This window comes from Juglans microcarpa x Juglans regia, chromosome 2D (genome assembly GCF_004785595.1).
Source record: "Juglans microcarpa x Juglans regia isolate MS1-56 chromosome 2D, Jm3101_v1.0, whole genome shotgun sequence".
Lineage (NCBI taxonomy): Eukaryota > Viridiplantae > Streptophyta > Magnoliopsida > Fagales > Juglandaceae > Juglans > Juglans microcarpa x Juglans regia.
Window position 1 is genome coordinate 39,404,796 of NC_054596.1, and position 14,110 is coordinate 39,418,905.

Genomic DNA, 14,110 nt, shown 5'->3' on the forward strand with positions numbered 1-14,110 from the left:
GCAAGTTAATTTCATTAAACTAAATAAGTGATACATAAGGAGGGGGTGAGGTTCCCAACAATAAGAAGAATCATTTCATAATGGACTTTGGTGCTATTTGATAGTAAACTGATTTGCTGAAAAAAAATAATAAAAAGAAAATAACTCAATTACATGAGGGAAATAAAGCAGTGAATGTGTTTCTACAGATTTGAGCGTACAAGGCTGATGAATAGAATAGGTACCACGATTACAAATTTACAATACGTCATCTTGTTCAGTGTATAATAAGCCATCCTCAACAGGCAATGAGGGTGGGGTTCCGGGAGGAATGCAAGCCGCACCATTCTCACCGGCACATATGCACAAAGCCTCTGCATCTCTGAGGACCGAATCCAGGTCAATGTGACCACTCAGTTCGTTGATGAATTTCAAGAGCGTGTCAAAGTCCATCTGCTCCCCCATTATCCTATTACGATATCGCTTCAAGATTGCAACACATACGTACAGGTGGAAGTGCTCAGACAAATAATGCGTCCACAATACCTCCCATAAACGCATTGTTTTCTCGTATTCAAACTCCCTAGAAAAAGTGACAATATCATACCTCCCGATAAATGCATTTCAGGTGATATAGGCTACATGTCCAAATTTTGTCATCAAGTGGAATAAGAGTACAGTTCAAAGGAACGTTGTGCGGTAACTTTAGGCATCAATGATACTCATGGAAAAAAGAATTATGGCATGCCTAAAGTTCGAAACATGTTACTCCAAACTTGTAAAAAGAACAAGAAAAAGAAAAAAAAAAAAAAGGATTTAAGAATAAAAAAACAAAATAAGTTGGTCAATGAGTTATTTAGTCCCAACACAATAACTCTGTTTAGTTGTGAATATATCACGGAGAAAAGAGAACCGCATTATCATTAAAAAACAAAACACCAATACAAAACTGCTCCACAAAATTTTCTTTGTTGCTCCCGTGTTTTTCCACCATCCAATGTGATACGTCAAAGAGGTTCCTGTTAGAACCCTAGGAAAGTGGCCCCAAACCAAGCCTCGACACGGCCCTTGACAGCCAAAGATAGCCCCACGGCTAGAGTACACGCATGCCTTGGCCTGTGCTGTGACACGCATGGGGCACCCAGCATGCATGCCTTGGCCCGTGCGTGTCCCCAGCATGCATGCCTTGGCCCGTGCGTTGACACGCACGGGGCGCCTAGCATGCAGGCCAGGCCCAGCGAGGTTAGTGGTCGTGCGAAGCCCAGCGCACGGCTTGGCATGCGCATAGCCCTGTGCCGCGCGCCCATGTGCGCGGCTCTGCGCACGCATGGGGGCACGGCACAGGGTTATGCGCATGCCCCTATGCGTGCCCCTGCACATGCCCTTGCATGCGCCCCATGCCGCACTCCAGCGAGGTTAGTGGCATGCTTTAGCAGGCATGCCATCCAGCGCACGGCTCCAGCTTGTGCCTTGCAAGCAAGGCCAGTGGCATGTCCACCAACGCATGGCTCCAGCCATGCCTTGCAGTGCCAATGCCCAGGCCACCATCATGGGCCATGCAGAGCCAACGCCTAGGCCACCTGCCTGGGCCATGCAGCACGCATGGACCATCAGCAGGCCTTGCATGGCATCATGCCATGCCCATCAACAAGCCATGTCGTGCCCATCAGCAAGCCATGCCGTGCCCACCAGCCATGGACCAGACTAGCCCAACCGAAGACCATGCACCATCCTAGCCCATACATTGGGCCATGCATGCCATGGGCTAACTTGGCTCGTGCCACTATGTTATTGCTATATTATTTATTTTTATTTAATTATTTTCCAATGGACCTTTTGAGGGTTTCCACCTTGTAACCTTTATAAATAGGACTCTTAGGCTTTGCATTCACATCTTTTGACAATTTTCCATTGTGGACGGCTATTGTTCTTGAGATCATCATTTCGGTGCTTAACACTTGGGCTCTTTGGGGTGCAATTCGTGAATCCCTTAAGAGAGAACTACACTTTGCAATTCATGAATAAGTGTAATTTATTTATCAATATATGAGATTTCCTTTCATCTTTGTGCAATTTGTGAATCAAAGTTAATTGTGTTATCTTTGTATTTGCTTTTGTGTTCATTCAAGTTCTAGAGTGTTCATAGTTTGTTCTTTGTGTTCATCCATTCCATTGCTCATTCAATTCTTCCATACCCATATTTTCGACCACCAAAGTGTTAGTCATACTTTCCATAAATTCATCCTTCCATCCATCAAGCCCTAGCCGAAATACACTTCCCATATTCAGCTACCACAATTCTTTCCTTATTCTATTTGCCCTAGCGGAAGTCTTCTAGTTCCCTATAAGGTAACACTTGCCTTTTAGGTAACTTTGACTCCATCCATTTCATATCCCTTGATTTAAGGAATTGTCAATCATCAATCCCTTAAATCACTCCCTTTCCTATTTTGCCTCAAGTCAACCAACAACTTTCAATACAAGGCCATACTCGAAATTCCCTTCCTTCCTAGATTGATTCTCTCCATCTAGGGATCTTACCATACCCATTCCCAACCGTCCAACCTAGCCAATCCCCTAATTCTCGCCAACCCTAATTCTACCCTATCCAAACTCGAGAACCCTAATTGCTACTACCCGAAACCCTAACCTCACTTCCTACCCTCAACCCTAGCCTCCATCATCTTGGCGCCACACTCAAGGACAAGTCCTTTAGCCGTTCCACATAGTTTTGCCTCCACTAAACACTCGCATTACCTGATTCCATCATCATCACCATCACTCCATTGCCATTGAAGTTGAAGGCCAAGCAAGTTGGCAAAGTCACTCGGTCAACAACCTCACCAAGGCGAGCTTGTGGTTTTTGGTGTTTAGGGATAAGACTGGGGTCCCTAACAGTTCCTCTGCGTGCGTGTGGGGTGTGTGCGTGTGTGTGTGTGTGTGTGTGTGTGTCTGCGTTGTGCGTCTGTATGGTTGCCAACATATTCCATATTTCCTTGAGCTTTTTAGTACTAGTTGCCAACATATTCCATATTTCCTTGAGCTTTTTAGTACAAATCGCAATTGGAGGACAACATTGATTGTTCAAAGCAAAATTCTCTTTCACAGGAGAAGAGGAAGGATGCAACCCACACCATATGTTCAATTTCATTAAGCACATCAATGCCAATACAAAGGATTAGCAAAAACAAAAGAGCTGAAATCTTTAAAGAGCTAACAAATAAATTAAAGAGCTGACCTTTTTAATTGTATTAGAATCCAGCGAAAACAAAAGAAATAATTAAGGCAGTCATTCTGCTCAAAATAGTTGTGCAATGGGCTGTCTAACAACTCCACTAACTGCAACAAAAATAGTGAGAATTCATTAGAACTGGCCTGGTTTATTTTCACAAACCATCTCATGTAATCATTATAACTTTCCCAAACTCCCAAACAAAATACAAAAAAAATTCAACTTTTTCAAATCCCAAAACAAAAATAATATTAAAAAACAAGATTCTAACATATTTTAATCAACTTTCATATCATCTCATCTGTGTAACGAAACGAGGACTGATCAACTTTCATCTCATCTCATCTCAGAACCAACTGTTCTCATCCAAAATCTGATCAACATCTTCAAGCATAGTATTGAAATTTGATTCCAAATGTACATGTATAGTCACAAGATTGATTTTCCTTTTTACAGGCATGCACATTCACAGATTGTTATCTTGTTTCGTTTTCAATGACCAAATCGATTCAAAATAACTAGAATGATGCGTTACAGAATATATGAGGACGCATTTACTGATTAACAGAAAAGAATTACATCTTATACCGGTTTTAGGTAATTATTGTCAAATTAAACAAAGATTCCATTTATTAAGTTGATAATATTAAAGGAAGAGACTCACTACAGTAGGAGATCCTCAATGCCATATTGGAGGTCTAAATTCCACCACAGGACCACATCCAACCATACTAATATTCATGAAGAAGAAACTGAAAGAGGTACATAAGCGAAAAACACCATGCACGGAGGGAAAAGGGGGTTTTGGGGGGGACTAATCAATATTATAATAATTAAATATTTATTATTATTTTCTTATCTGTCCTAGTACAAAAAAAAGTTATAAATGCAATTTCAAATACAAAACATATTATCAACATATTTTTCAATTAAGGACGTGAGTGTGCATGTAGGGCTGGTTTGGATAGTGAGATGAGATGAGATGAAACCATCTCAATATCCAAACAAGGCCTAAGTGTCATAAATTCCAAATAATGGTTTTCCATCTTCAATCTCAAAAACATTGTTCACCTTAAAAGTTGCTGTTGCGGAAAAGAGAGAGAGCATATAAAATCAAGGAAATGATTTTGAAGAGACTCAAAAGAAGGACATACATACATACATACATACATACATGTCTATTTGTTTTCAGCAATGTTTTGAGCTTAAAAAATCTAAGTTTTTTTTATAGATTTGGAATTAAAAAAAAAATAGCAAAATCCTAAATGCAAGTGCTTTTTAAGATTTGGAACAGGAAGATATGGTTTTTTCAAAAATTATGTTATGAGAGTTATTTCTGGTTTTTGTGGGTTATTTTAATATTTGAGAGAGTGGCCAGTGAGAGCAAATTTTCAAATTTTTGAGGGAGCCTTAAAAGAAATTTCTAAATTTTTTTAAGGAGGGAGAGGGGGGGGGGGGGGGGGGGGGGGGGGGATATTTTTACTTCATAACTTGTCACTGGCATCAATACTACCATTGATGCCCCGTGTAGGTCAATGGCAGTGACAAATTATAAATTACAAATAATGATTTTTTCTTCAACCAAGAACAAGAAATTTTCCAGTTGAAATTATAGTCATGGAGAGCAGAGAATGGAAAAGATTGAGAGATGGGTTGAATGGAGAAAACTAACATGTCATCATTTAAAAGAAATTACATCTTTTTGGAATCAAAATCTTGAGTTAAAAATATCAAATATTAGAAAAAAGAGAAAGATTTGAGCTAAATTTTGAGTTTTAGCAAACATTCATATAGTTTTTAGATTTTTTTTGGGGAGACTATGGTTGATGGGCTGTTTTCAACTTGTTTTAGGGCCAAAAATTTTTTAGACCTTTTTTTGTGGTTTTGCTAGATTTTTTTTTTTTTTTTGGGGGGGGGGGGGGGGGGGGGGGGCGGGGGGGATTATTCAAAATTCTCGGAGGGAGGATAAAGAATTCTTTTTGAAATTTTTTAGGGGGCCATGGGTATGGGTTTTTATTAGATACTTGGAGGAAAATGACTATTTCTAGGGGGAGAGGGGTTTAAGGTTTTTTTTGGGAGGCAGGGGGATGTCCCAGCCTGGCAACCCTACCTCTCCCAGTGAGTCATAAAAGGCAATTAAAAACCACGTATGTTACGAATGACAGCCAGCTCAGCCCAATTCAGTCTGCTAGATGCTGTACTAGAATCCTTTATTCTCAATAACACTGGAAGTTGAAGACCCATTGGCTTTCTTGCTTTGTTTTTTTTTTTTTTTTTTATCAGTTTTTTTTAATAATGATATCACTAAACAAAATCCTCAAAATCACTTGGCATAACATAAAAACCACTACAAGTGGAGTGAAATTTTATACTAAATAAAATTTCACTCCACCGTCATGAGTTGCAATGAACAAACACTCCAAATGGGAGGAGAAAATAAAAAATAAACATTTAATGGAATAGATAAATAAATAATGCCAACTCCAAATAAGTCCAACCGTTCAAAGGCAAAACATCAGCTTAAAACAATCTTATTCTCATTTGACCAGGGAAGCAAAAACAAGTTGAAACATAAATAAAAGAATATGTTTATATTTGACATTGCTACTTGCACAGCAATCTGAATCAACTGATTTTTTTTTTTTCACACCACAGAGAGAGAGAGAGAGAGAGTACCTTGGACAATGCAAAAAGTTGAGAGTGCATGCCGTTTTGGTCACGATTGAAATTGGGTCCAAGGCGTTCCATTAGTGCAACAAAACACCAAAATGATTCTGACTCATCCTCCATTACGAACAATATTGGGGACAGGAGATCACTCATACCCTGTAAGACAGCACAAAAATCTATGATGTGCAACCATAATGTCCATCTAGGAGATTGGGCCCAAGCGTGTTCTACTTCTGAAGGTGGTTTGGGAATTAGAAGATTGATTACATTCAATACAGCCTTTTCGGGGGAAATGGCTTTGGTGCTATGCCAATGAAAGAGATAGTATATAGAGAGTAGAGATAGATAGGAAGTATGGTAGTTTGTGGGTAGCTAGAGCTCTAATGAGGTGAATGAGAGTTATGCATTCAGGATATAGAAGAACTGTAACATACGGGTCCTAAATTAGGGCTTAGAATTATTATTTTTAGAAAAATTCTTCTCATTAGCCACTATTTACCACCCCACACCCCACACCTCACACCTTATGCAAAACACCCACATACCCTATGAAAAAGTTATAGGTGTGGGGTGTGGGAGTGAATAGTAGCTATAATGCATAACATTCCTCTTATTTTTAAGCCTAAGTGTTGAAGACCTCGGTCTTGGGATATCACTCCCTTTAAGGTCCAAGGTTCAACACCTCATAGGTGCAAACAATCCTTTGGGGTTACACCTCCTGGTGAAAAGCCAACGATTTAACCAGTCCCGTGTAAAGAAACTTCCGAAAATACGGTGTACGGGACCGGAGTTTACTCTATAGGGGTGGGTCCAAAGGGCCTTGCCTTGAAGAGGTTCCCCGACATTAAAAAAAAAAAAAAAAAAAATTATAATTATTATAATTATTATTATTTTAGTAAATATTTTATCAGATCAGTTTTAAAATAGTGATTTTAGTTGATTGAGTTTCTTCCACAATCTTCACCCCGTATATCCCTCCTCCGTTTGATTTCCTAGTTTGAATAGTTTCCTAATTGGAAACCAACTCTCACCTCAAAAATCCTCCCATAAATCCCCTTTTTTACCTAACGCTTTTTCCTCCATCAAACCAGCAGCTCCCTTGCGGCCAAAACCTTCCCATTAGCCACTACCCATACTCACGGCCAAACTCATTCTCACAGCAAGCCCCATGTTGAAAACAAAAGCCACCGTAGCACTTTCTCTCCATACCAGACCACCACCTCGTCGGGAACTACCACAGAAGACGCCGCCACCACAGTCAACCTATTAGGGACCCCGGTCTTGTCCCTAACACTAAGAACTACGAGCTCACCTTGGTGTGAATGATGACTGAGTGACATTGCCAACTTGCTTGGTCTTTGGACAATAATGGCACGTATGATGGTGATGATGAGTTCCTGGGTTGATCTAAGGAGTGAATAAGGGTGTTTGATGCAATGTGGAATGGCTTGAAAGTTGCCCTTGATGTTAGGGCCACTTGGATGATGATTAGGGTTGGTATGGTGAAGTGTAGCTAGGGTTTTGTGTGGTGGCTAAGGATGATTTCGAGATTGGAAAAAAATGGACTAGGGTTGGAGTCTTAGCTAAGATGCTAGGGTTGGCCGACTTTGGGGTTGGTTACCCATTAATGTTAGGGTGGTTCGGTATTGGCAATAGGAGAAAGTGTTTGAATGAGTCTAGGGTTGCTCCTTGACTTTAGGGATTGATTAAAGATAAGGTGAGGAAGATAGGATTTGGATATGGTCAATGGATGAAGATGGATGGTGTTTGAATGAGTCTAGGGTTGTTCCTTGACTTTAGAGATTAGGAGATGGAAGATAAGATTTGAATATGGCAAGATAGGATTGTAATCTTTGATTGACTTGAGTGATTGTAGGGAATGAGAGATTTGAGGGATTGGATATGGTAGATGAGATGGAGTTTGAATGAGTCAAGGGTTGCTCCTTGACTTTAAGGATTGGCTAGGATAAGTTAAGGAGGATAGGATTTGGATTTGAATATGGCAAGAGGATGGAGTCTTTGGTTGACTAGGTCAATGGAAGGAGTTGAGAGATTTAAGGAATTGGATAAGTGATTGGAGGGATTGAGTGATTCTAGGGAAGTTCCTAGAATCAAGGGATTGGCATGGGATGAGTCAACTTTCCTTGAATTAAGGAAGTTGCCAAAGAGGTCTCTTGATGGACAGCTAGGGTTTGTGTGACTGGATGAAGGCAAGACTCCTAAAATGAATGAATTACCTTCTAGAGATTTGAGGTGGACGGCTAGGGTTTTATGGATAGAAGACTTTGGTGTGGCTGAATATGTAAGTGGAGTATATGAACTAGGATTTTATGGATATGGAAAGATTTATGGGCAAGCCACTTATGGTAAGTATGACTCACGGTTAGGGCAAGTTGGATGATGAGAAATGGCAATTTCGACTAGGTCAATGAATATGACAGATGAAGGGTAATTATGGGATGTGGCCAATTATGGAAGGTAGGGTAACACTAGGGTTGATCGAGTAGTGTATGTGGGAAATATGGCTAGGGTTTTATGGAAGGGGCGGCAAGGTAATTTATGGTAAGTGGACTAGGGCAAACACTATAATGGGCAAGACTTAGTGTTTGGGTGGATCAAATGAATGCAAGGAAATATATGGATGAACAATATGGATGAACACGTATGAACATTCAAGAACACAATGATGAATAACTTAACCACCAAGTCAAGAATGCACAAAAATGAACGGACTCAACAAAAGAATATGAAGACTCTTTTTGGTTTATATGAATATTTAGATATGCAAGAAAGTGTAGATGAACAAGATGGAAAATAAGAACAATGAAGATAATGGATGAACAAAATAACACTTCAACTATTGATTCACGGATTGCACAATAGTTGAAATAAACCTCATAGATTGATGAACTTGAAAATAACAAAGATAACACAACTTGGATTCACGAATTGCACCAAGTTGCAAGAACAAGATAAGTTGAATCACACCTATTCACGAATTGCAAGGTGATGATCCTCTACTAGAGATTCACGAATTGCACCCAAGTAGCCCAAGTGCTAAGCACCGAAGGATGATCTTAAGAACAAGTCTACCCACTTAGGGAATTCGCCAAAAGTTCAAAAGATGTAAACTAAATGCCTAAGGGTCCTATTTATAGAGCTTACAAAGTGAAAACCCTAATTGGTCCATTGATAAATAAAATAAATAAATAAATAAAGAAAAATAAGTGATAGTGGCGTGGGGCCCACAACATTGGCCCTTGGTGGCCTAATCTTGGTTGTCCATGCATGCCTAGGACCATGTCCTAGGGCGGTTTTTGATTGGGTCTTAACACAACCACAAAGGACGTCGGAGCACCACCCACGCTGCCCAGAAACTGCCAGACAGCCAAACTCCGTCGAATCCCCACTATTCCGGTAAGCCCACTACCGTCCGCCACCCTCCTCTCTCTCTCTCTCTCTCTCTCTAAACTCTCTCTCTCTATGTCGCATCATCATGTTTAAAGGGACCCTCCAGTTGCACCACCGTGACCCTCGTCCAGCCACCCAGACCCACTGTCACAGTGGTTCTTCTCTCTCTCTCTTGGTGAGCATCTCACAACCCTCCTCTCCCATAAGCATGTGTTTCTCTTTTTATTTCTTTTGTTTCAGCCTTTCCCAAAAAGCCCATACATTAATATTGTAATTACATTTATACCCTTTTAACCCTTGTTGTGTAACCTCTCGTAAACACTTTTGAAAAATCTTTGGTTAAATTACATCTCTGCCCTTAAGTGTCTATGTCAGATTTGTGTCTTAACTTGTTTTGTACGTGGGCTGACTTCTCACATGGGCCTTGGGCCTTCCTATTTTCTCAGGGTGTTGATTTCATAAACTAGTGTATTGTTTTAAATGGGCTGACTTCATGTGGAGCTTAATGTTTAAATTGGCTTCTTGTATTTTACAGAATATATTCAAGGGATTTAAAGTATATTTTAAAGTATACTATTGAGCCAATTAATTTAGTTAATATTCTCATTGTCTATTTAGTCGGATTTTAATAAAACTATTATGTTATACTTTTAATAGAAAATCAAGGAATATGTTATGATTTTTAAATAACATTATTATCTATTAATCTTAGTATAGCTGAATATTTTTTTTTTTTTTTGATAAGTAAAAATATTGTATATATCAAAAGGAGAAACCAAGTACACTGAATGTATACAAGAAAACACATTGCCCAAAATGACCCAACAAGCCCCTAATGACCCAAAAAGCCCATAAAAAAACCAACCCAAAGTACATCAGACCCGACCCCAATCATTGTTTCCCGTAGAACTAAAACTCTACCCAAACACCAACCGCAACACCTTGATTCCCGTCTTCACAATACCCTCCATTTAGACTTCCCTCTAGTTGAACTACCACCCTTAGCGCTATAGTTGATTGTCGAAAAGAGACGCTGTAACTCCCTGCTTTTCTTGAATCTTGATTTGGTTTCAAGTGTGCGGCTTGCCTCGATCGCAATAATTAGTTCGTTAAATTGGTCTTCACATCCTCCATCTGAAATTCCCACGAACTGCTGAATCTCGTTAACTTTAGGTATAGAATCCAATCCGCTATTGGAAGACGAGAGACCAGGGGAGCCACAATATCCCCATCAACCTGCACTCCCGACTCTAGACATTCCTCTATACAATGCACCAACGCCAAACTCATTAGTTCTCCAGTAACTCTATTGGTTCTCTCCAATAGTATCGGGGTCCCCATTGGAGATTCTGGGGTGACAACAAGTCTCTTCACCTCTGGGGTGATAGCGGATCCTACATCTCCTTCAGACCTCGGCAGTACACCTTTTTCCTTCCACTCTGACGAGGGAGCCATAGTTTCTTCAGGGACCAAGGGTGTAATACCGACTATCGATCTATCCTATGTTACATGAGGCGAATGACATTCCATTACTGATGTCTCTACGCCAATACGCAATGTAGACCCCACTTCAAATAACCCAGATTCCCTTTTAACCCGCCATACTCTCCTGGATCTGGTTATAGGGACAGGGCCGAATCCGATCTTCCGTTTTCCTTTTTCTTAGTTTAAAGGATTCGGGCCTATCATGTTTCTTACCACTCTGTTGCCTCCAGCTGAAAGTCGATCTATTTTCGTAGACAAGAAAGTTATTGCTGTCTTCAACTCGACAAGTTGGGTTTCCATCTCCTTTAGAGAATTGTGCATCTCGACAAGCTGGTCTTGAGGCGTGATTGGCAGACCCCCCACACTCTGAACCCCCAAAGCATGTGTCGTCTTTAGAGCTGCCGCATAGGATTGCCTCTCGCCACAGAGGATGCACTTGGGTCTTTCTCCATGTTCTCCCTCCCTGCAACATAATTCCAAGCTGTCACTCCCTCTCTTGCTGAAGGAAAAATGACGCAGCACCTCCCCCATCCTTCTCCAACCACTGCCCCCCCTCTTCAGGAATAAAAATAAAATTCCTCCTCCCCCCACCACCATACTCCTCCACCGCCATATAACGTCCGCGAGCATTCGAGCAGCGATGCGCTGTGAAACTACGTCGACCTTCCCGGACAGTGGAGAAAAAATCTTGTTTCTTATCCTTAGTACACGCTTCTATGGCCTTGGCTAGCCATTGCACTGTTGTCGAACCCAGAATCAACTTAGATATCACCCTTCGACTCCTTTCAGTAATGGCCAACATGCTCCCCTTCTTTACCTTACCAGTGTAAAGGATTTAGATTCTATGGCCAACTCCATAGAAGAACCCATACTGACCCACTCCCCTTCTTCAACAACCATTCATCATCTCAGAGAAACCAGATCAGAAATGCGTTGGGAGCTGCAAGCATTGCGAAGTTGTGGACTCCAGGTCGTGCTCACTGTTATCTCTATGGTATGATTTTAAGTAATTAGAATGCTAAGACACGTTTTTCTAGAAAATTTAGTGACAATTAGTGCCTCGTATAGGTCACGAGCTAAGATGAGAGATTGTGGAAGCAGCGCTAAGGGGTAAGTAGCATGATCATAATTATATGTGTGCTGTAATTATTCTGATTGTGCATGAAAAATGTGATGTTTACCTACGGTACACTACGAGCCAATACAAGGTTAGCCTTTTTCACAAACCTCGATGAATTATGATATGTTTGCAAATGAGACTATGTATGCTATGCTGATATGGTTTGTTGTTAGATGGATGAGATGTTATGAAAATCAAATGTACGCCATGTAATGTTTAGATCACGTCATGCCATGCCTATGTTATGCTATGTGGTGTAAGACTCATATTAATATGCCATGTATAATGTTATGCCATGCACAAGAGTATGCCATGCCATGTAAATTCATGAAGTCAAACATGTTCTCATGCATCATGAAAGTTAATAAGAACACACATGAATGACAAGTAAGCTTTAAGACTGACCTTAAGTTATGGGTAGATATGCAAGCCACAGACTCAAGTGTGGTCCACCACAAGTAAGCTAATATGTTTTGAGGTGACACGGACCCAAGCGCGTTTCACCAAAGGTTATGATAGACGGTGCCACGAACTCAAGCGTGGTTTACCATATGCTATAAGGTGATACGGACCCAAGCGTGTTTCACCACAAGTTATGATATGTTATGAGTGCCACGGATTCAAGCGTGGTTCACCATATGATATGTGATAACACGAACTCAAGCTTGTTTTACTACATGTTATGATATGTTATGTTAGACGATACCACGGACTCAAGCGTGATTTACCACATTCTATGTGATAACACGGACCCAAGCATGTTTCACTACCTATTGTGATACATTAGATGATGCCACGGACCAAAGCGTGGTTTACCCTATGTTATGATATGTTATATATGGTCAACAACAATTGGACCAATGCACACATGTTATGATGGCTACTAAGTAAGTGAAAGACAAGATGAATAGGTTATGTACGAATGATAGGAAATGCATGGAGTTAGTCATTCGTTACCAATGAATGATCTATATGCTATGTATATGTGTCAAGTTAGTCATTCGTTACCAATGAATGATCTATATGCTATGTATATGTGTGACAATGTATGTAAGTTTTCAAAATTAAGTCTAATGTTAAACTAAGTTACGTTTACAATATCATGTGCTATTACTAAGTCTTCGCCTCATTTGTTTGTTTCCCTATTTTTATGTTTTGTTGTCCCAGATGATGATTGCGTGAATACAGAGTAGGAATGCCAGGGGTAGAATAAATTTCCAGAGACTTAGTGTATGATTTAGACATTTAAGCAGTGTTGGTATCACTTGGAACTAGCTTATGGAATTTCTTTATTTTTCAGCTTTTATGTTATGAAAGACTGTCATGCTAGTCAAGTTTTATGATCCAATAGATGAGGTATTTTATGAGACTGAATCTCTTTACCGGGCATCATATTATGAATGTAAGTAACATTCTAGACCTATGGGAAGGGGTGTTACAAGAACATCCGTACTCCCAGGTACCTCCAAGATGAGGCGAGTGATGGACCCAAGTTAAAGTTCTAGCATGATATATGGTGCAAAGATCAGCACCTTAAAAGAGCTTTCCCAAACCTATTAAATATCCACGGCCAAGGAAGCATCGGTGGTAAACAATTATTTGTGTTAAATGGCTATTCCCGTTGAGAAAGGAATTTATTTGTGTTAGACTGGGAGGTGGACCATTTTACCTCTTTTATGCTTGGCTGTATTCTTTTAGATTAAGACAAGGTGATGAAGACAAGATGTGTTTAAAGTAAATCATTATACAAGGCACTAATCCCCCACGTCAACATCACTTTTCCATGAAAGACCATTTGGAGTGGTGCTTGCTCGAGAGCGGCTTTCTTTGTATGGATGACCACACTAGGGAAGATTCTAACCTTGGATAACCTACGGAAAAAACATGTAATCTTGATCGAGTGATGTATGAGGAATCAGTAGATCTTTTAGTCCACTGTGAGGTAGTTAGCTCGTTATGGCAAGCTTTTCTTACTCTTTTTGGGTTAAGTTGGGTGATTCCTAGACGGGTAGTTGATTTGTCAGCATGCTGGAAAGGCTAGTTTGATAATCATCACAGTGAACTTATGGAAAATGATCCTGATTTTTCTGATGTGCATTTGGAGGGGAAAAAGAGACCAAAGTTTTAAAGATAGCACATGATTGTGGAAAAGACCTCAGGGCTTTCTTTTTCAATTCTCTTTACCATTGGACAGAAGCCCACTGATATCTTTC

At 40.2% G+C, this 14,110-nt stretch overlaps 1 protein-coding gene and 1 long non-coding RNA gene across 3 annotated transcripts in view; both read right to left on the reverse strand.

Moving 5' to 3' along the window:
* Window positions 1–73: 73 nt before the first annotated feature.
* The window catches only part of LOC121250800 (TBC1 domain family member 17-like), a 36,513-nt gene continuing 22,476 nt past the window's right edge, over window positions 74–14,110 (reverse strand). For both annotated transcript variants that reach the window (XM_041150022.1, XM_041150021.1), the window contains 3 exons: window positions 5,888–6,037; window positions 3,218–3,318; window positions 74–562 (listed from right to left, as the gene is read on the reverse strand). In XM_041150022.1, coding sequence (XP_041005956.1) covers window positions 238–562; window positions 3,218–3,318; window positions 5,888–6,037 — 576 coding nt within the window. In that variant the 3' untranslated portion in view covers window positions 74–237. The remainder of the gene's footprint in view (window positions 563–3,217; window positions 3,319–5,887; window positions 6,038–14,110) is intronic.
* Window positions 6,945–10,026, reverse strand: LOC121250802. Its single transcript, XR_005937855.1, has 2 exons — window positions 9,220–10,026; window positions 6,945–7,144 (listed from the first exon to the last, which is right to left on the reverse strand). It is a non-coding gene; the product is annotated as an uncharacterized LOC121250802 (long non-coding RNA).